The 23,475-nt window shown below is 41.0% G+C and overlaps 1 protein-coding gene across 1 annotated transcript in view; it reads right to left on the bottom strand.

Annotated features, from left to right (window-relative positions):
• Positions 1–23,475, bottom strand: part of PKD1L3 (polycystin 1 like 3, transient receptor potential channel interacting) — a 77,827-nt gene that overhangs the window by 50,915 nt on the left and 3,437 nt on the right. Inside the window, exons 2-13 of the mRNA XM_087877318.1 lie at positions 19,871–20,119; positions 18,365–18,529; positions 14,133–14,318; positions 12,688–12,798; positions 10,681–10,828; positions 9,498–9,727; positions 7,973–8,377; positions 5,880–5,975; positions 4,615–4,664; positions 3,745–3,865; positions 1,997–2,204; positions 339–459 (exon numbers count right to left, since the gene is read on the bottom strand). Coding sequence (XP_087733444.1) covers positions 339–459; positions 1,997–2,204; positions 3,745–3,865; positions 4,615–4,664; positions 5,880–5,975; positions 7,973–8,377; positions 9,498–9,727; positions 10,681–10,828; positions 12,688–12,798; positions 14,133–14,318; positions 18,365–18,529; positions 19,871–20,119 — 2,090 coding nt within the window. The remainder of the gene's footprint in view (positions 1–338; positions 460–1,996; positions 2,205–3,744; positions 3,866–4,614; positions 4,665–5,879; positions 5,976–7,972; positions 8,378–9,497; positions 9,728–10,680; positions 10,829–12,687; positions 12,799–14,132; positions 14,319–18,364; positions 18,530–19,870; positions 20,120–23,475) is intronic.

The raw sequence follows: 23,475 nt of genomic DNA on the forward strand, positions 1-23,475 counted from the left end.
TGGAGCTGAGCTAAAGCAGCGCTCGCGTGCCCACAGATATGGCTCCACATGCCACAGGTGGCACCCATGCCATAGGTTCTCCATCACGGTTCTACGTAGAATTTATCTTCCTATTCATAGTCACATCATCGTGAATTTGCTAGAAGTGAAAATCTGGAATCTACTCCCTGAAAAATTACATACCATAGTTCTTTATAACCCTATTTTGATCATCCAATATAGCCATATCTCTTCAATGTTGTTTGTTCTCAGAGGGAACGTTACAAACTCTACAAAATATTCTTTTTCAGAGTGTGTAGGGGCATATGGAATTTCTGAGGTGGTCATAATAGCCTTACCTTTCTTTCAAAGGTGTGGTCTAAATACCACTTGTAAAGTACAGACTTTGCATCTTCCCTCATTGAGACTCTCAGCGTAACATCTTCACTGTTATTCACAGGATGGCAATTCTTCTCACAACTAGGAAGAGCCAAAGAAAATGGCATTTAGTAAAATAAAAATAAGTGCCTGCTGAGAAAATCAACTGTTTCTACCAAAATGACATGAGGTTAACCTCAAGATGACAACTGGGTCTTCAAGCTGTTTTTCTGCTGAGCAGTGTTTTCCCGGAGGGAGCATATAGCTGATCTCTCTTAGCAATATACAAATTCAATTTTTCAATATAACTAACTTTTAGTGGTTCACAACCTAAATATGGTTTGGTTTAATAAACATACAAGAAAAAAATATTGGAGCTGGTATGTTAATAGTCTGACTGGACACACAGCAGCAGAGAATGCTAATCAATATGCTGAGTCACTTGATAATGAGATGAACAGCATATAACTTTAGTAAATACAATATTTATTGATTTATTTACTAAAGTTGTCAGTTCAGAGAGTGATTCACACCATCCTTAATACAAAGGCATTTTAACTCACTGCTACAATATTTATTTGACAGTCACAAACCATATTCAATTCAAACATTGATTTAGACACCTTGTTCATCTATAATTTTTCATAACCATGGTTTGTTGAATAATTCCCAGTGGCTAGATCCATGAATCACATTCAATCATAAACTTTAAAATTGTAAGCCATCCAGTCACTTGCTTGAGTTGAGAGGCTATGGAAATTAATTGATTGAATGATTAAAATAAAAAATAGAATAGAATAGAATAATAAATAAAATAAAATAATAAAATTAAAAAATTAAAAAATAAAATAAAATGATAAAATAAAATAATAAAATAAAATAAAATAAAATAAAAATAATAAAATAAATAAATAAATAAATAAATAAATAAAATAAAATAATAAAATAAAATAATAAAATAAAATAAAAAATAATAAAATAAAATAAAATAATAAAATAAATAAATAAATAAAATAAATACAATAAAATAATAAAATAAAATAAAATAAAATAAAATAATAAAATAAAATAATAAAATAAAATAAAATAAAATAAAATAAAATAAAATAAAATAAAGTAAAATAAAATAAAATAAAGGAACAATAAGGGATGCTCAATTCCAGATTGGTACATCAGCCATGTGTTTCGGTATAACATTTAGGTCTTGTCCAACAGAACAGCAAACAAATAATATGCCTTAGAGACATTTGTGAAGCGAAAGGGAGACAACATAATTCATGAATATCAGGGCCTGTATCAGCGGTAAAATCCACTTACCTTCGCTACCAGTTCGGGAATGGGAGCACGTGCGCCTCTTCTGCGCATGTGCAGAGCCTTCTGTGCATGCGCAGAGGGTCAAAAACGGGACGTAATAACATCCCAGCGGGTGGGCAGAGCCTCCCGCTGCCGGCACTACCAGTTCGCGCAAGCCGGATAGATCCGGCTGGATTTCACCACTGATCTGTATTCACAACAATAATTGTAGGACAAGAAAGGTGTCCCGTTGGTTGTTTTTTTTTTTTACAGTCAAACTGATTTAACCTTCTAAAGAGGTTTCTCCCCATCTATCTTAAAGAACAATAATGCAAGATTGCCACACCTGATCCTCAGGCTCAAATCTTGTTTTGCGGTGATGTACAAACATTGTTCGTCCTGCTTCTCCTCTTTCTCTGGGGTTTTCACCGCAACCTTCACTGTCACTGCGGAGCTGGGAGGAGGCAGGCAGTTGGGGGGTATCCGGATCTCTCTTTGTACAGTGTCGATAGATTGTTGCTGGACACATTCATCCCACTGAGGCCAGCAGGACCCTGAAAAGGCAGTTTTTCAGCCAAGTTTATTTGTGCTTTCTCTTCTACCCCAGAACCAGGATAAATGTTATGGTCCTGAGCATCGTGAGTTATCTCGGAATTGAAGTCATTATTTTGTGTGTGATTATTTTGAAAAAGATAGAATTTTCCCAACACAATTTGTGATGGAATGTGCACCTATAGAAGCAGAGGGAGAGTTTTTTGACAACAAAATGCTGTCCCAAAAGGAAACTAGGATTAAGGGATCGCTGGATATGGAAGGAAAGAAGATGTTCAGGGCAGGGGTGAAATCTACTTACCTTCCCAACCGGTTAAACTGGTTAAAACCAGGAAGTAATGACGACCGGGCAGGTGGGCAGAGCCTTGCACTGCCATCACTACCGGTTCTCCGATTCTCCGAACCACCGGCCACCATCGCTACCAGTTCGTCCAAACTGGTCTGAACTGGGAGCATTTCATCCCTGGTTCAGGGTAAGCATACCCTAGAATCTCATAGCATGTATCTAGCAGCTTAGAAACTTATAGCTTTAGTCTGGCACGATTCTGTCCAGGTGTAAGCAAATAAAGGATTGGTCACTATCGGATCTTGCTGTTTCATTTCTGGGCTTGAGCTTGACAAAACTAAGAGATGGACAAGGCCAGATGAAGGCCACCTGATTCCCTAAGCACAGTCCAACAATGGTGTCTCTTGGCCCTCCTGTCACTTAATTGACAAGACTTTAAGACTCCATAGCTGCTGAAAAGTCTTGCGTGGCAGTGAAAGAGTTACGGGTATGATCGCTGAGGGAAAACATTCTAGGGTTCTCCCTTACTTTGGTTCCCAAGACATGGGCTTCTCTTGTTCAGGGCTGGAGAAGGATGGATTTCTCCTTTCAGGATTCAGAGCGTTCTACCTGCAAAAACTGTAAAGCATCACACACCACTATTCCACTTCCCAGAGCTTCACGCTCAGCTCTTTACAGATCTCCACTTTTCTAGCTTTTCTTTCCTTCAGATACTTGCAACAGTTTATGAGGAAGACCTTGAGAAACACAGCAAAAAGATGCTGCCCAGGGCACGGTTAGATAAGAGAGGGCGTAGCCCACAGCTGCATAATGGGCAGAAAAAGAGGATCAGAAAGGACCCTCCCTAACTTCTCAGGTTGTAAAGGAGATGATGTGAGATTTGTACTATGAAACTCGCAAGATTGATTGTCAGCATTCACAGGTAGAGCAGAAGGAAACACAATCAGCTGAGCTAATTCTACTTTATTGTAAGGCTACATCGGAGGTGGTATACAGCTGGTTCAGACCGGTTCGGGAAAACTGGTAGCGGAAATCGCAGGGGGGCCTGCTCACCTGCCCTGGCTCTATGCCATTCTATTTAGGCACATTTTTGAGGCCGGTTGTATACGCGGAAGGCACGTGCACGAGTAAAGCTCATGCACGGAAGGTAGGGCGCATATGCGGAAGGCAGGCGGGCGCTGCGAACCAGTAGTAACAAAATGTGAAACCTACCACTGGGCTACATTATGGAAGCACACTGAGAGACACACACTTACCACAAGACCAAGTGTAGAGTGAATTGTTGCTGTCAGTCTCAGGCCAACCCAAGATAACTGTGGCAAAGACACCAGCATGGCGGCTGGGTGAAATGTATATCCTATTTTTCCCCTTGTCATCCTAAAGCCACAGAAATGTGAGGAATTAGGCATAAATATATCTCTGCAAAGTATTTTAGCTCTGGCAGTAGACAGATGCTTCCAAACTTTCTTACTTAATAGGCATAACCGAATAACATAAATAGCATAGATTTATAAATATCAATTTTTTTGCAACCTGGATTGAACTGCCTCTATGAGTTAAATGGCTTACAAATAGTCTCAAAGGTACTTTTTCAAGAGGCAACTGGACTTTCTGGTTTTTCTTTGAAGACGTTTCGCTTCTCATCCAAGAAGCTTCTTCAGCTCTTGTTGACTAACAAGTACTTCTCCTACCTGTTGCCTTTATGTGTCTAAGATTCCATCATATCTCATATACGATGTCTCATAGAGGAATAAGTTTGGATAAATTGGATTACGTTTTTTCTAAATAAACCAGTAGAGGATAGAGGACTGCATATCTGATTTAAATCACTTGAAGGATTCAGATTCATCACAATTTTAAAAAATTGTGAATGTCTACAAATTATTTCAATAGGCCAATGGGATTTTTGCAGGGATCTCCAAACTTGGCAACTTTAAGACTTGTTAGATCTTAGCAACTTTAAAATATGTGGACCAACTCCCAGAATTCCCCAGGCAGCAATTGGAGAGGGGGGAGGGGGCGGTATAAAAATTTAATAAATAAATAAATAAAATTTCTCAGCAATCTATCCCCTCTATCCACTGTCTTATGCACTTCCTTTTCTTCCACATTTTTCCAGTACTCACAAGTCTTCTTTTCCCATTTGTGTTGGATTGTTCTTCATTCTCCACAGGATCTGTTAGGGCCAAGAACACAATAGAAGATTTAAACTTCAGAATCAAATCGAATCGAATCGAATCAAACAGAACAGAACAGAACAGAACAGAACAGAACAGAACAGAATTCTTTATTGGCCAAGTGTGATTGGACACACAAGGAATTTGTCTTTGGTGCATACGCTCTCAGTGTACATAAAAAGAGAAGATACGTTTGTCAAGAATCATACGGTACAACACTTAGTGATAGTCATAGGGTACAATAAGCATAGGGTACAATTCATCATTCAAAATAGGCTTGAATTTTCTCTCTACAAAACAGGGATGTTTCTCCTTTTCTCTACCCACTCTTTTTATACGAAAGATGGCTAAAAATGGTTTCTAGAAAGACTGGCTTGGGTATAAGTTAAAAAGGAAGGGAAGTTTCATTTAGAAGAGTTTTGGTTCCACCGTTGCTAAATCTGGACTTCTTCTGCCCTGAACATTTTTCATCACTGGCCTTGGGATCACAGAACAGTATATATTACAGCACTCTACCCACTGACATTGATCCTGAAAGGTCACATTGCTTTGTTACACGGTTTTATCCTAGGATCCAATCTGAGTCGGCCACCAAGACCAGGCGTTTAGTCTGTCTTCTGAGCTTTTGGACACATGCTGGAGCCCATCTGGATGGGAACTTCTCTCTCACCAGAACGTCCGGTGTAATCTTCCAAGCTTTTGGACTCGTGCTGGAGCCTATCCTCATCCCTTACCAAAATGTGAAGCGAGAAGTACCCTGATGATGGGCTCCAGCACAAATCCAAAAGTTCAGAAGATTGAACTTCTGGTCGCAGTGCAGTGGTGAAATTCAAAATTTTTTACTACCGGTTCTGTGGGCGTGGCTTGGTGGGCGTGATGTGGCTTGGTGGGCGTGGCTTGGTGGGCGTGGCAGGGGAAGGATACTGTAAATCTCCATTCCCTCCCCACTCCTGGGGGAAGGATATTGCAAAATCCCCATTCCCACCCCACTCTGGGACCAGCCAGAAGTGGTATTTGCCAGTTCTCTGAACTACTCAAAATTTCTGCTACCGGTTCTCCAGAACCTGTCAGAACCTGCTGGATTTCACCCCTGTCGCAGTGAATGACCCAGATTGGATCCTGCAACATTATCCTAGGACACATATATTTGCTTTCATTTGTGAGTTTTAATCCTACCCATTTCCTGCACCGTACAATCAATGTCCCATGATTACCTTTTTTGTGAGAACTGTTAGACACTGTGACAGTTCCAACATCAACACTCATGTTCGAGAAGGCGTTCATCACAAACACTTTGACCAGAAAAGTACCTGAGAAGAGTACATGGCAAAAAAACCCAATATGAAATAGAATAAGTGAAACAGAGTCACAATTAAAAATGAATCTTGAATTATCATAGGTGAGGTTGGCTGGGTAGAAGGTCTTTGTCAGGGTTCCAAGTAACACCCCAATGAAAGAAGACTCCGAGGCTAGACGTTCCTCAATGTTCCTCCTTATTAGAAATATCACATTGGCACATCTGGAAAAACCCGAATCTGAAAGTTTTCAGGTTTTCCCCACCCAACAGAAAGTCCAAGTCCCTGCCCAGCACCCACAGGTCCATCACATTGTCCAATCCAGTGGTGGGATTCAGCCGGTGTAACAACCGGTTCGCTGAGTATGCGCTTCGCCAATCACTTTTCCAGTCCATTTCAAAACACCATTAACAGTTACCTTCCACTAGTCCCAGTGAGTGAAACAGCTGAGGCGCAGCAATCCGCTCTGCCGCGCCGATCAGCTGGGCTTCAAAAAAGTGAAATATAGGTAAGTATAGCGCAGGGGTAGGCGGGCAGGCCCAGCTGACAGTCGGAGCGAACCGGTTCGCTCTCAGCTGATCGTTGGAGCAACCGGCTCACCCAAACCGGATGAATAGGCTGAATCCCACCCCTGGTCCAATCACAGCATCATTCCAACTGGAGATGCCTCCCAGTTCAAGCCCTCCAAAGGCAGAGCAAGATGTCCTTGACTTTCTGAGAAAGGAATGTTATTATGACTATATATCACCCTTGCTCCATATAATCCCCCCACCCAGTTTCCCACAGTAGGAAATATGGCAGGCCTAAAGGCCCAATGTAAAAGATGGTTCCAGGCCTGACAATCTTGGTGTTAGAATTTCAGAGAACTAGAGGGGATGGATGGCAGTGACCATGGCAAGGCAAGTAAAGCCTGATGAATAAAAAGTTTAATCTGACAGCAAAAGTTTGAGATGATGGTATGGCTTGGAAGAACTCAAATGGATGAACTTTTCATCCCTGATACTGATGATCTGACAACCAAGCAGACTGCCTATTTTGGGCAATCTTTCCTCTCTACTGTCAGGAAGCCACCCTTTTCCTCCTGTCATTACTGAATTCCTGATATTTTCTGCTTCTTCTTTTCAGTTCCATCTCATGGTTCAGCAATCAGCAAAAGAGAGAGAGGGGGGGAGAGAGAGAGAGGGAGAGAGAGAGAGGGAGAGAGAGAGAGAGAGAGAGAGAGAGAGAGAGAGAGAGAGAGAGAGGGAAGCATTAACAAAACTCAAAAGCATTAGTATTTGGTAATGTCCTCTTTGCCAAGTGTGAGCTTTGGCAGTTGGCCAACAATGCCAAGCCAGGAGTCTATTTTTTTTTCCTGAAAATACTATAAATCTGGTAAAATGCTGATTAGTTGGATGTGCCCAAGGGAAAACAAAATAAGATTTTCATATTTTGATTTAGATACTTCAGTGTTTGCTTCCTCTTTTAATCCTAACCTTCACTTAATCTGTTACATCTTTGTATACATTATTTACAGGGTTGGGTTTAGAAATGGAGAAATCTACCATGTTTCCCCCAAAATAAGACCCTGTCTTATATTTTTTTGAACCCCGAAATAAGTGCTTGGCCTTATTTTCAAGGATGTCTTATTACTTTGGGGCATGTGGAGCAAGACAGGGATCCTCTTGCCATCTAACCTGATTTCCAGCTCTGTCTCCCTAACCCTAACCAGAGGAAATGACAGGGACTGGCTGCACATGCAGTTAAATATTTTCGGGGAGGGCTTATTTGGGGGGGCTTATTTTAGTGCATACGCTCAAAAGCCCAATTGGGCTTATTATCATGGGATGTCTTATTTTAGGGGAAACAGGGTAGGTTAGTCTTCATTCATGAAATCTCCTCACTGCTAGATCCAGATCTTTCAGAGAGAAAAATTTGGAGTATTGTGTTTGGTGTCTTGGGTTAATACTTGGAGGAAAGATAGCGCGTAAACGAGCTAGATATAAATAATTAGAATCTTTGTGTTACAATACCTTCAGAATTCATTGGGATGGTATAAATTTCAGACTTTCCTTCAACGAAATCCTTCCGGTGGGAAAATGTTTCGTTCATCCCGGTCACTTCGAATCTCACTTTTTCAGGGGCGCCACGACGTACGGAGACTTTGATTTCCAGGTCTTCTCCTAATTCCAAGGAGTCGGAGGTTAACATGGCTTGGAGTCCAGAAATCGGCTCTACTAAATGAACAGTCAGGATTTCTACGACCTCTGAATCTGTGGTGTTGCTGGTGGCAACTATTTCAAGAGAATGGACCCCAGGGCCAATCAGCCGTTGAAGGACCCCATCCAAGGTCAGATTATGAGGAACAGTTCCTATTTTTGTGCTGGTCTCCATCACAGTCTTGTTATCATTTAATACAGTATAGGTTACTCCAGTCCCTGCAACAAAAAAAAACCAACAAAAAATATCCAAAATGGCTTAAAGGTGATATGAGTTATAACAAACGCCATATGCCTTCCTTATTATAAATGTATTTGTTTACTAAATGTATTTATCCAGTGTTTGTTATACACATACACAAATAGAATGCAATATACATTAAATAAACAAATGCACTTGGATGGATGGACAGACAATAGCTGTGCTAGTTGAAGATAAAGGGAATTGCAATATACCTAGAGGCCTGTCTTCTAGAAAAACAGCTTTACAAGCTAAGATAGGGATTCTAACATTATTTATTATTATTTATTTATTTATTTTATTTTATTAAATTTTTATACCACCCTTCTCCTGCTGGACTCAGGGCGGTGAACAGCCAAGAATAAAAAACATCCAATACAAAATTTAAAATTATTAAAAGAATTAAACAAATTTTGGCCCAAATTTAAAACATCCCAACTAAAATCCGTTACAATTAAAATATCTAAGGGTGGGGGGGGGGGGTTACGCCAGCCCAGCTTGGTGAAATAGAAAAGTTTTGAGGGCATGGCGAAAAGCCCGGAGATCTGGTATCCTACGTATCTCCCAGGGCAGGTCGTTCCAGAGGGCAGGTGCTGCCACAGAGAAGGCCCTCCCCCTGGGGGTCGCCAGCTGACATGCCGAATAGAGTAGAGTAGAGTAGAGTAGAATAGAATAGAATAGAATAGAATAGAATAGAATAGAATAGAATAGAATAGAATAGAATAGAATAGAATAGAATAGAATAGAATAGAATAGAATAGAATAGAATAGAATAGAATTCTTTATTGGCCAAGTGTGATTGGACACACAAGGAATTTGTCTTTGGTGCATATGCTCTCAGTGTACATAAGGAGAATAAAATACATTCATCAAGAATAAAAAGATACAACACTTAGTGATAGTCAAGGTTACTAATAAGCTATCAAGTCGTACTAGGAAACAAATAAAAACAATGTAAATTGAAAGATACAAGCAACATGGTTATAGTCATAAGTGGGAAGAGAGATCCTAGTAAGGAAGAGAAGAATAATAGTAATACAGTCATAGTAAATTATTTGACAGTGTTAAGTGTTAAGTTAGTGTAGAGACTACACTAACCTCCATCAAGTTCTACTTGAATCCACAAGGTTTCCTCATAAAGGCTCCTGCAATGAGAGCTGTTCCCCACTTCGTATTTGCTGAAGCACCCGGTCACGGTGAGCTTATCCATTTTATCTCGAACAGTGACGAGTTTTTGAGCCGTCACGTGCCACTCGCTAGTAGTACACTCCACAAAAACGGTGAACTCGCCTGGTTTGGTGAAGCAATGAGTCACATTGCTATGCAAGCTGTAAACACAAAACTAGGACAAATTATCGGCAGATCTGTCAAGCCCCAAACCAAGAATAACACTTGGTAATTCTTCCAAGCTGAGATCTTTATTGCTTGACACTTATAGACAAAATCTTGCCAGATGGAAGACTGTCCTATCTGGCAACTATAATATATTCTAGGAACTATGAAGGAGAGGCTGTCCTCACTCTCTTTCTGTCACAAGTATCCAGATGGAGTTGCCTCTTATTCTCTGGAATGCATCCCTCCCTCCTGGAAATCCACCTCCTTCCTACAGTCCATCCCAAGATCTACAGCAGCTACAGCAGGGGTGGGATTCTACCAGTTCAGTCTGGTTTGAGTGAACCGGTAGGTCCGATGATCAGCTGGGAGCGAACCGGTTCATCCCGATGATCAGATGGGCCCACCCGCCTGCCCATGCTATTTTCCTACCTTTATCTTCTCAGCTGATTTGTGCGGCAGAGCGGATTGCCACGCGAATCAGCTGTGTTACTCCTCCAAAGAAACCCAGAAATGAAGATTTCTTCAAACCGTGCATACACACGCAGCGTGCGTCAGGCCCGGGCACACGCAAATCGCGCAATCATCGAACCTGTTGTTAAACCAGGAGAATCCCACCACCACTGATCTACAGCAAGGCATTGAAAAGTGTAAGATATTGGCTGTAGGTTCAAATTGGCCAAGCATCCCTTCTTAGAGGACATTACATTTAGGGATGAGGTAGGGGTCAAAAAGGATAAGACAGTGACTGTGACTCTGTAATCAAAGCTCTGCCCCTTTTTTATATGGGACATGGTGGTGCATTGGTGAGGAAGATGAGGATAGTTATCGAAACATATCCAGAAGTCGTAAGTCTGGCAAAGCCCACTCTTGAATCTCGCTGACTCTTAGATGCAACTGCAGTCTCTTGAAGGCCCCTGCCTCATTTTCTCCCCAAGCTTCCTCTGACCTTGGAGGATAGTAGGGGTCCACCGTGTTTCCATCTCCGGTGCTGATTATGCAGGAAAGGTTTCCAGTGTATGGTGAGAGCAGCCATTTCAAGGAGATGGTGACATTTTCCGATACGAACGTGGTTTCCGTTACCGTCAAACTCAAGCCTGTAAAAGAGTAGAGTGTCAGTGCTCCGAGTAACGCACCCATTGAAAACAGGACTCCAAGGCAGGTAGATTCCTCAAAGGATATGTTTATTGGATACATCATATCGGCACAGTCAGTGAAAACAAAACACCGACAGTTCGCACGGTTTTCACCTAATTAACTTCCCCCTCCCAAGTGTCACCAGTCACATTGTCCAATGAAGATGGAAGGCAGCAGGGGTGGGCTTCAAAAATTTTAGCAAGGGGTTCTCTGCCTGGTTGCTGGGTGGGCGTGGCCTAGTCGGCCTCCTGCACCTCGGTAGGGGGGGCATTTTTGCCCTCCTGGAGGCTTTCCTTGAGCCTCCAGGACGGCGAAAACAGCCTCCCCGGGCTCCAGAGACCCTCTGGAGGCCAGAAACGGATCCATTTCTGGCCTTCCCAAACGTCCGGTAGGCCCGTTTTTCATCCTCCCCAAGCCTACATGCGCGCCCTGCACTTATCTACATCCAAAATGGGCCGCGTGGGGACTCCACAGCAGCCCACCCCTGGAAGGCAGGCTCTTCTCCACTTTCAAAGGCCACCTGTTTTAATGACCTTGGTTCTCACAAGACAGCATTTTGTTTTGGCCAGAGCCTAGCTATCTACTTCCTCCCTCCCTTCCCCCTTTCTCGCTTTGTGGCAGCTATGATGGCTTCAGCCAGGTTCACTTCAAAGTTGACGTAGAGAGAATGCCATCCTCTTTTGCATCCAGAGACAATTCTGAGCCTCCTCAAATCTTTCTTTCACAAAATATCCTCCATAAAAATTACAACCATTTAAATCATCACCATGGAAACTGGAAAACAAAAGCTAATATTATCGACATAATACTCTCATATTGAAGGCTCAAAGATCCTTACAGAAGAGTCCTCGGTGTTAAGACCGAGCTTGTGAGAAAACAGCAAAACTATAATAGAATATGAAATAGAAAATCATAACAGCCAAATGATTAATTTTAATATGCGTTTATTGCAATACTAAAATTTTTTGTATAGGCTCAAATAATTTGAGTATTATATAAAAATGTTCTTATCTAACACACAATTGGTTTATTTATGATCACAGATCAGGTAGAAATAAAATATAAACCCTACATTGCAAAGTGCACAATTACCATTTTCAGCTGGAATTATTTCCAGCTCAAAAAGAGCTGAAGGTCAGAGAAGAAATAGATTTATTTATTTATTAGTTTTATTAAACGTGTTTGCCATCCATCTTGCCACAAGGGCTACAGGGATTTTTGCTAAAGTTATTTGTTTGTTTGTAGCTTCTGAGTCTAATCAAGGTGATTCTGAAAAAAAATTAAAATCCAGCTTCTTCACCATTAAAAATAATCCTCCATTAGGAATGTAGCATTTGCAAGAATCTAAATGATTCTACAAACTATTATATAGGCTGGCACCAAGCTGACAAGTCTTTGAATCTCAGACATCGCATTATTGTTGCAGGAAAAAAATAATCAGACTGCTGGTTAGCAATTTCAAGACAGGGTTTCTACCGGTGGTGGGTTTCAAATTTTTTTACTACTGGTTCTGTGGGTGTGGCTTGGTGGGCGTGGCCGGGGAAGGATACTGTAAAATCACCATTCCCACCCCACTCCAGGGGAAGGATACTGCAAAATCCCCATTTCCTCCAGATCAGCTAGGACTTGGGAGGCAGAGAATAGATGGGGGCGGGGTCAGTCAGAATTTTTACTACCGGTTCTCCGAACTACTCAAAATTTCTGCTACCAGTTCTCCAGAACTGGTCAGAACCTGCTGAAACCCACCTCTGGTTTCTACGCAGATGTCACTGACCATTCTTGGTCTCCCTGGACGGTGTGTAGAAATGGTATTGCTTACCTTCCATGCACTGGTATTGGACGGAGAGGTAGCTTCCCAAACCTGGACAAGGTTCTCCGAAAAAGGTTCCATCCGCTGCAACTTGGCATGCCTGGAGCCCGTGACATTGCCCTGCAAAGGTTAAGATGGCTGCCTGAGTTATGATTTCAGTTGGTTTCAGTTTCTCATTTTTGTAGATGGATGGATGAATAGGTAGATAAATGACTGGATGGATGGATGGGTAGGTAGGTAGATAGATGATAGATAGAAAGAAGATAGATAGATAGATAGATAGATAGATAGATAGATAGATAGATAGATAGATAGATAGATAGATAGATAGGTATAGATAGATGATAGATAGAAAGAAGATAGATAGATAGATAGATAGATAGATAGATAGATAGATAGATAGATAGATAGATAGATAGATAGATAGATGATAGATAGGTATAGATAGATGATAGATAGAAAGAACATAGATAAATAGATGATAGATAGATAGAAGATAGAAAGATAGAAAGAAGATAGGTATAGATAGATGATAGATAGAACGAACATAGATAGATAGATAGATAGATAGATAGATAGATAGATAGATGATAGATAGAAAAAAGATAGATAGATAGATAGAAAGAAGATAGATAGAAAGAAGATAGACGATAGATAGATAGATGATAGATAGAAAGAAGATATACGATAGATAGATAGATGATAGATAGAAAGAAGATAGATAGATAGATAGATAGATAGATGATAGATAGATAGATAGATAGATAGATAGATAGATAGATAGATAGATACATACATACATACATACATACATACATAGATATATAGATATATAGATATATAGATATATAGATAGAAAGAAGATACATAGATACATAGATAGGCAGGCAGGCAGACATATGTGAAAGAGGAGACTGGGAGACTGGCCCAAGAGACATTACAAAGGGAAAAGTCAGATGGAAAACAGCATAGTCTGCAGCTGAATAGTGGGTGGGGCAAGAGACTCAGAAGGGACCCTCCCTAGTTTCTTGGACTGTAAAGGAAATGGGGAGAAACAGGACAGAATTGTACTTTAGGAATTGCAAGACTCTGTCCATGTAGATTTACAACAAAATAAATTAGCTCATCTGGTTGTGATTATCGGTTGGTCTGGCCTGGATTGCCCGTTGAGGCTCTATCCAAGAAGCTAAGCAGAATTGGATTTGTTGGCATCTGGATATGGTGAGAAACCATTAAGAAATGTTTGACCCATATGATAAACCAGGCAGCTGCCAGGTTGAATATAAGGGAATTTGCCTATTGCTGTCAAGAAAACTAACTGGACATGTCCATGTGGTCACAGTAAGTCAAACCTGACTGAAGGTCATCTTTATTATTGCCTTTGGAGGCTTCCAAAGTGAGGGCCACGTAGGGTGGGGCTTTCTAATACTTGCAATATGGGTTTTGAGGCTTACCTGCAACTTCATCTTTCACGCTAATCCAACTGCACTCTTCTTCGTCATCAAACTGCAGTGGGGTCTCAAGGACACAGTAGTGAGGAGTTTTCCTCCCATAGAAGCTCTCTCCGATCTGAATGACTTCTCCCGATCCACACTGCACGGTGGCGTTGAAGTTGTCACAAGCAATGCTGTGGCCCGATTCTGGACAGTAAGGAATAATTTAACCGTATTTTCACAGTAACAGAATTGGAAGGGACCTGTTCTGCCCCAGCTCCGGATTTCTGAGGATATTGACACACACCAACGGTCCTTATCAAATTTATTAAGTAGCAAGAATAAACAAGACTGGCAAAGGTTGGCAACCAGCCCAGAAAACAAGATATGATAAACCAAAATATTCTGATAATAATACAAGTTGTTTCCAGCAATAATGCACTAGCTGCGTGCAACTTAAATAGGCTAAGGGAGTGGCCAATTATCCTCAAGCCCTACTCTCGAGTAGACCTCCTCCTCCTGAGTAGCCACTCCTGCCTTTTGGCAACCCTGCATGCCCGAGCATTGAGGAGAGGCTCCTCCACTGGCATCACATCTTCTTCAGCCTCCTCGCTGTCCGACGTGAACGCTGGCTGTGCAGGCTGCTGGCGCGACACCACACCAGCCTCCTCTTCATTGGGATGAGCCACGATCCGTACAGGCTGCTGGCGGGCCACAACAGGATCTTGGAGGTCATCTAGTCCAACCCCCCTGCTCACGCAGGAGACCTGTACTAGGGATTTGAACCACCGAACTGCCGACCTTTCTTTTTTTTTTAATAAACATTTTATTGATTTTCAACAATTAAAATACAAAAAGAAGAAAGTTTGTGTACCATTTACATGACATATTACTATATTTCACTTATACTCTATACATTCTAACCAGGGGTGGGTTCTACTTTCCTTTACCACCGATTCGCAGTGGGATCGTGCAGAAGCTTCTGTACCTGCGCAGATCGCTGATGACGACATCCGGGGCAGTGGGCAGGGCCTCCCGCCGGTTTTACTACCGGTTCTTGCGAACCGGTCCGAACCGAGGGCAACCCACCACTGATTCTAACTAAATTCAATCCTACTTTATCTAATTTTTTTTTCTATTCTCAATCCATTTATACCACTTCTCCCATATTATATAATATTCCAGATCCATCAATCCTTTCAGCTCAAGTGTCATCTTAATCCATTTCAGCGCAGTCCAAGACTTTTTTAATTATTAAGTCTTCCGAGGGTATATTTGTGTTTCTCCAACACTGTGCAAAGGTTAGTCTTGCCACCGTTATTATATGTAGAATAATGTACATTGTTTTTTTGTCATATTTCTTTTTCATTATCCCCAAAACAAACAGTTCCAGAGTGTAATCTATTTGGATGCCAGTTAATTCCTGTAACCAATTTTGGATTTTTTTTTCCAATATTTTTTCGATTCTGGGCATCACCACCATGCATGAAAGAAGGTACCCTGCTTTTGTCCACATTTCCAACAATTTGGGGTTAAATTTGGATATATCTTTGCCAATCTTGAAGGTGCCAAATACCAGCGATAAAACATTCTTTATTGATTTTCTTTTGCTGATTTTGTTATTTTATAATTTCTGTTCCAAATCATTTCCCAATCCTCTAATTCGATATTATGTCCTACATTTTTTGCCCAAGCTATCATTGCTCCCTTCACTATATCCTCGGCTCTGTCAAATTCTAATAAATAATTATAAAATATAGTTATCCATTTTTCATCCGGGCCAATCAATAATTTGTCTAATTGTTGTGAGACCAATTGTTGTGAGACCATATTCTTCTTTATCTTTTAAGTATCGTGACTTAAATTGCAAATAAGGCCACCAACCTATATTATTCAACTGCCGACCTTTCTGATCAACAAGCTCAGTGTCTTAGCCACTGAGCCACCTGAAAGCTTCCTTCCAAGTGTCTTTATCTTCTTAATGCAGCTTCTCTAATGAGGTGCTCCCCAGAGATGTTGGACTTGAATATGAGAGTTTCCAAAGACAGCCAAAGGCAAACTACTTGGGAATTATGGGAGCTGAATTCCAGAACATTTAGTGGGACAATCTGGGAAAGCTTTCCTTACATGCTCCAATAGGGAGCAATAGAAGCTAGAAGACATGAAGCCTGTGCCCGTTTTGTGCTGTTTAGTGGCACAGATTCCCACAACTAATGGCTAATCAGAAAACATCAGGGCCAAAAATGTTGTGAACTCCCATTCTCGTTCAAAGTTTTTTATTGTGGTTTTTTTCGTTTTCCAGAATTCCAGTACATAATCGATCAGACAGTGTTACTTTTCCCACAGGTTAGATTAATTATTCCTATATATTCTATAACTCCTAAATATATATATATCTTAAACTTTATACTAGTCTTTATCCATTTTTAATTCGGTTATCAATCTACCTGTACCAATTATCCCACACCGTATAGTATTCTGAATCCTCTTTTTCATTTAGTTCTAATGTTAGTTTATTCATTTCGGCACAATCGAATATTTTTTGAATAATGGCTTCCTCTGGTGGTATATTGTTTCCTTTCCAATGTTGTGCATATGTTATTCTCGCTGCTGTGAGTATGTGTATGATTAAATATCCTGGTTTTTTTGTCATATTTAGTCTTTAGTACTCCCAGGAGAAAAGTTTCTGGAATCAATTCAATTTTATTATTAATTAATTCTTGTAGCCAATTTTGTATTTTACTCCAATACCTCTTCGCTTCAGGACATGACCACCACATATGGAAGAAGGTACCTTGGTGATGCCCACACTTATCCACACTTCGGATAGATTTTTGCCAGTCTTGCAGGCGCTAAGTGAGATTGGTATAACATTTTATATTGATTTTCTTTGTATGATGCCACTTTTGTTAATTTGGTGAACTCCCATTCTCAACAACGCAGCATAGCCTTAACAACAGGGGTGCTATTCACTTACCTTCACTACCGGTTTGCAAATGCGAAGTCTCCCACAGCAGCTGCTACCGGTTCTCTCAAACCGGATAGAACCAGCTAAATACCACCAATGCTTAACAAGCATGGATGTTGGTAAAGAAGGCTGGGAATGATCTTTCAACCACATGGGAAAGGCTGAAGGTGTTGCAACGTTAAATGAATGAATAACTTTATTACAAGCCGGAGGTCCATCAAGGAAATCAAAATAGAAACAATAAAATGAAATACTGTAAAACAGGGGTCCTCCCCAAACCCCGGAGCCACGGACTGGTGCTGGTCCATGGTCTGTCAGCTGCAGGGTGAAACCATTCCCCCCACCCCCTCACCCTGGTACATGGAAAAATTGTCTTCCACAAAACCACTTCCTAATGCCAAAAATGTTGGGGACTGTATTGGGAACAATACAACCCTTCTAATAATCTACACAATATAACAAGCGTTCAGTTGCACAATTGATGTGCCATTGGCAAAACGCAGGTCCTGTAGGTTGCAAATGCAAATCTAGTGACAGGTTTGCATTGTTTTAGAATCTTTGTCTGCCAGGAGTTTTTCATGACATCTGTCCTGTTGTCTCGACAATGGCCTAATGAGGGGCGTTAGAAGCTTGCTATGGGTACCATTATACATTAAAATGGAATAACCTGGGAGTCTGCGATTGAACGTTCTCAGACTGGCATTGGCCATTGATGTAGGCAGAAATCCGCTCCATCTCATTTGCCCTGTTGCTCGCTTTTCTAACCAAAAGCTTAGAAATCGAAAGTTGGGCCAATATAATCTAGGTTAGTATTTCTCAACCTTGTAAACTTGTCAGTTTTGTCAACCTGAAGATGGGTGGACTTCGGCTCTCAGAATTCCTTAGCCAGCAGAGCTGGGGAATTCTGGGAGTTGAAGTCCACCCAGTGGTGCAATCTATTTTATTTTTACTATCGGTTCTGTGGGTATGGCTTGGTGGGCATGGTGTGGCTTGGTGGGCGTGGCAGGGGAAGGATACTGCAAAATCCCCATTCCCTCCCTACTCTAGGGGGAAAGATATTGCAAAATCTCCACTCCCACCTCACTCTGGGGTCAGCCAGAGGTGGTATTTGCCAGTTCTCCGAACTACTCAAAATTTCCGCTACCGGTTCTCCAGAACTTGTCAGAACCCGCCAGATTTCACCCCTGAGTCCACCCATCTTTTAAGTTGACATAGTTAAGAAATACTGGTCTAGGTGGTTATACCTGTGTATTTCAAAGGCATGGGTATGGATTTCATTTCTTACCAAATTCACAAATAAAGTCAAACTCCTGGCTACAATTCTCAGTTACTCCCCACTGGTACTCAGCGTTCTTCAGGATATAGCCGCAGGACGATGCAAAGACTGAGGGTGGATCTTGGAACCACTTGGTGAAGGTGATGTTCGAAGTATCTAGCCAAATCATCGATCCTGCATGGAAAGAAATTGATATAGCGTATGGATGCACCACAGAATATTTTACAACTACAAAGAGAAGTATCCATCAAGATTTCCTTGCTTGGCCACTGGCCAGCAGTAGCACAGTGAAGTTGGATACGTATCTCTTCAACCAGAGGACCTCTCAGGTTATCCCCCAGAAAGTAGTGGGTGATCAGATAGCAAACAAGCTACTATTGTTCTCCTGGCTTCCGTGGCAAAGTATACTCAATGGGTTGCTGCCGCATGCCACAACACCAAGAAGAGAATTTAGCAAGATGACTAAGATGCTCTTCCATCAATCTTTTAATCATTCATGGACCGTAATTGACATTTCAATATTTTAAACTTGGCATTTTTGCTTTTAAACTTGTGAGTCATCTTAGGTGCTTATGTAAGTAGAAAGGTGGCTCTTGGTGCATTCTGTTGATCAGAACATGCCCGGTAAATTGCTTCAAGGGCCATGCCCTCTCCTGCATTCTGGTCACTCATTAATTGGCCACCTGAGAATGTTTAAGAAGTTCGTAGGCATGGAGAGAGGCCGATGACTGCTTTCTCCCCCGTGCCTTATAGTTGATATCTAAGGGTGCTGTTTATATGGCACATTTGAATACAATTTATTGAGAATTGGCATCCTATACACATGGAAGACATGGAAGGGAGGGAGGAAAAGATAGAGATGGAAGGGAGGAAGTAGAGGGAGGGAGAAGGAAGGAAGGAAGGAAAGAAGGAAGGAAGGAAAGAAGGAAGGAAAGAAAGAAGGAAGGAAGGAAAATATAGAGATGGAAGGGAAGAAATGGAGGGATAAGGGAGGGAGGGAGGGAGGAAGGAAGGAAGGAAGGAAATGATAGAGATGGAAGGGAGGAAGTAGAGAGAGGGGGAGGCAGGCAGGCAGGGAGGAAAGAAGGAAGGAAAAGATAGAGATGGAAAGGAAGAAATGGAGGGAGAAGGGAGGGAGGAAGGAAGGAGGGAAGGAAATGATAGAGATGGAAGGGAGGAAGTAAAGGGAGGCAGACAGGCAGGCAGGAAGGAAGGAAGGAAAAGATAGAGATGGAAGGGAAGAAATGGAGAGGGAGGGAGGGAGGGAGGGAGGGAGGGAGGGAGGAAGGAAGGAAGGAAGGAAGGAAGGAAGGAAGGAAGGAAGGAAGGAAGGAAGGAAGGAAGGAAGGGAGCAGTGACAAACCTTTGTAGCACTGTCAAGAAAATTACCTAGATATGTTCATAAATGCACCAGAAGCTGAGCTTCTCATTCCCTTTACAATTTACCTCTCACATTTGTATCTAGGATTCTAATCACAACTTGCTGCTCACACAACTGTCCTCAATTTTTCTTACCTTCGTTAGTTTCATTTGAAGAGGTGTAGGTTATCCCGATCCACCACTCCTTCTCCTCAGAGATGTGTTCCTCCAAGAACGTTTGAGTCTCTTCGTTCCAAATAAAGGCCAAATGGCCCCCTCCTCTCTCACACCAACTCTGGGCACTCGTGAATGTGCGTTGGAGTTTCACAAATTCATAGCACGAGTGATTGAAAGCCACTTGATACTTTGAACATGGGATCTCTTCTGCCAAGGATAAGTCCTCTTCTGTAGACCAGGAAACTAGGAGTATAAAAATTATACTAAGGAAATGCATGACTGGATCAACAGTTGATGCAGCTCCTACATTGAGAGAGACAGTGAGCCCATCACCAATTCTCTACACTTTCTGACTTGGTTTTGTAAACCTATTTCTCTTTTCTACCTCTTCTCCTATTGTCCGTGACAGCCTACTAAACCTTTTGCTTCCAATTAAAAAAAAGAAGAAGAAGCTTCTTGAACCATCATTTTTTTAAAAAGCACGACCTGGTGCTATTGATGTACCAATGGCTTTTGAAAAAGGGCCATTGTGCAAATGTCTGTTACAAATCAAGAAGAATAAACAGCAAGCTTTAATGGACAAATTTCCATGTGAGCGGAGAAGATTACATTGATAAATAAGCACACGTAGCTGTATGGGAACCACAGATAAAAGAGGCGGTAAAAGGGGCTATTGTATTTTTTAGCTGTTGGCCCTTTTATTCCAAAATAAGAATTTAAAAACCTTGAACGTTTGATTTATCACGGTAATCAGCCAAAAATTCAGTATCCGTAGTGACATGTTGGGATACATTATGTGTATCATCTGAGGGATATATGTGACAATTTCAGCAATCCTTATAAACTGTGAACAAAGAAGGTATGTGGAAATTAGTTGTATATCCGTAGAAAGAAACAGTACACATCAACTTTCTGGAGAGTTGAGGAATAAGAAGAAATCTTCTTTGTCACTTCCTTGCATCTCTTCAAGCAGCAAATGCATTAACCAGTCTAAGGATTGCTGGGGTGAAAGACATGGACGTTTTGAATAATAGGAGTATTATCTCAAGACTGGTTAAAAAAACCTTTCAGTAAGATCTAGTCCAGTGGTGGTAAATCTATGACACATATGTCAAAGGTGATGACCATGATATTTTGGGTGACATGACAGTTTTCACCCAAGACCATTCTGGTCCTCTCTGATTCTATCATCGTCCTATTGCCCTGCTCTAGGAAAACTACAAACTATCTTGCTTGTGGCCTTTCTGACATATCCAGAAGAGGACTGAGCTTGTACGTCTCTCAATTCAGGTGCTGAAGAACCAAGCTTTAGAAGAAGTCCTTGACAGAAGGGGGTAGAATCTGACCTTAGCAAACCAAAGCTGTTTAGCTTCAGCTGTACATAGTGGGTAGGGAGTAGGGGCCTTGGATTGGCTATATAAAGCTCCTGGGGAAAGGTATTTCCTTTCTGAGACAGCTTGAAGATAGACGTCTCCTATGGTGGTGTGTATCTGCAATGATCCTTTATCCAATACTGAAGCCTACATCATTTTGAGCTTAAATGAACTCCAGAGGATGGTAGAGGACAGGAAGGCCTGGAGGAACATTGTCCATGAGGTTGCAATGGGTCAGACACAACTTCGCAACTAACAACAGCAACAACATTTACTTGAAAACCTATACGCTGCATTACACAGATTCTCAGCTATGACCCACGCAGTAAACAAGTTCATTGAGGACCTATATACTACATGGATCAGAAAGAGGGCTGAGAAAGTATCTACAGACCCCACACATCCTGAACATAAACTATTTCAACTGTTCCCCTCAGGATGGCACTATTGAGCATTGCATGCCAAAACAATTAGTATGATTTGATTGCTTATTTCTGCCCTTTGACTATCATTAAGTGTTGTATCTTATGATTCTTGATGAACGTATCTTGTCTTTTTATATACACTGAGAGCATATGCACAAAAGACAAATTCCTTGTGTGTCCAATCACACTTGGCCAATAAAGAATTGTATTCTATTATATTCTAACTAGACACAAAGACAGTTTTTCCCTCCATGCCATCACCCTCCTGAACACCAAATTATCACAGTATTGTCTTATATCTAAGGCTATTTGCTCATGTAGTAGGTTTTTTTTTTTTAATTTGATTTATATGCCGCTCTTCTCCAGAGACTCAGGGCGGCTTACAATGCGTTAAGCAATAGCCTTCATACTTTTGTATATTTATACAAAGTCAGCTTATTGCCCTCACAAACTGGGTCCTCATTTAACCTACCTTAGAAAGGATGGAAGGCTGAGTCAACCTTGAGCCTGGTAAGATTCGAACCTGCAGAAATTGCAGGCAGCTGTGTTAATAACAGGGTGCATTAAACCACTGTACTACCAAGGCTCCTTGTATTACCAGGTTATATTACTATTATCCTTATCTTTTCTACTACCTTCTCTTATTGGTATCTTATTTATTTATTTATTTATTTATTTATTTATTTATTTATTTATTTATTTATTGCGATTTATATATATAATATCTTATATTACTTTGTTGTTTGTATGTACACTGAGAGCTTATGCAACCGGAGAAAACTTCCTTGTGTGTCCAATCACACTTGGCCAATAAAAGTATTCTATTGTTGTTGATTCTCAGGCTGATGAACAGCTGTTGCTGACTTCCTTCAACCCAAGAAAAACCAGCTCTTGACTTACTGCTTTATTCGCAATATGATTGTGAGTTTGATTATTAGTCTGAATATTCTTGAAGAGCTTTGCTAGGTTGTAAAATCTGGATAATGTTGGGCGTACGGACTACAGGGATGATAGTTGAGAAAGCTTGGAATACCTTCAATGACCACAAGATGGAGAGAGATCATTAGGGATGGGTTGAGTAGCATGCCTTCAAAAAAAGAATAGAAACTTACTCCCACTAGATGGCAGGTTAGTAGGTTTGTGTGTGGAAATTCAACACCAGTTAATGGCACCTGTTTGTGAGTGGCTGACCTAAGCATTTACATGCTAGTGTTATTTACTACTATCTCTGTTCTGGTCTTTATGTTTATGCCAAAGGCACTCACCTGAATACTGGAGACAAAATACTTGGCTGTAGATATGACTGTCTGGATTTGGTTCATCTGGGATTAAGATTTAGGTCTGGCTTTGGATATGACTGAAGGTGGCAACTGTTGAATGTTCAGGAAAAAGTTCTTTTTATGGCATTTGTTTCTTTTAACCATTTTAGTTATCCGTCAAACCATTTCAAATTTTGCTATTATTGATTTTGTTCCTATCCTTCTCGTCTTTCCTATTCTCATCGCCTATTGGTACCTTATGATTTATCACTTTGTTGTTTATATTTTATGATTTATCACTTTGCTGTTTGTATGTACACTGGGAACTTATGTTTGTATATACAGTGTATGTTTGCATGTAAACTGAGAACTTATGCACCGGAGACAAATTCCTTGGGTGTCCAATCCAATGTTTATTTGGCCAATGAAGAATTCTGTTCTATTTTCTTCCAATTCATCCAGCTGTATCCAAAGAACATCTTCAGCCAGATTAGTTATTAACCTAGTAATTATGGGTAGAACCGGTA

This window comes from Pantherophis guttatus, chromosome 11, assembly GCF_059756535.1.
Source record: "Pantherophis guttatus breed Tessera chromosome 11, ASM5975653v1, whole genome shotgun sequence".
Lineage (NCBI taxonomy): Eukaryota > Metazoa > Chordata > Lepidosauria > Squamata > Colubridae > Pantherophis > Pantherophis guttatus.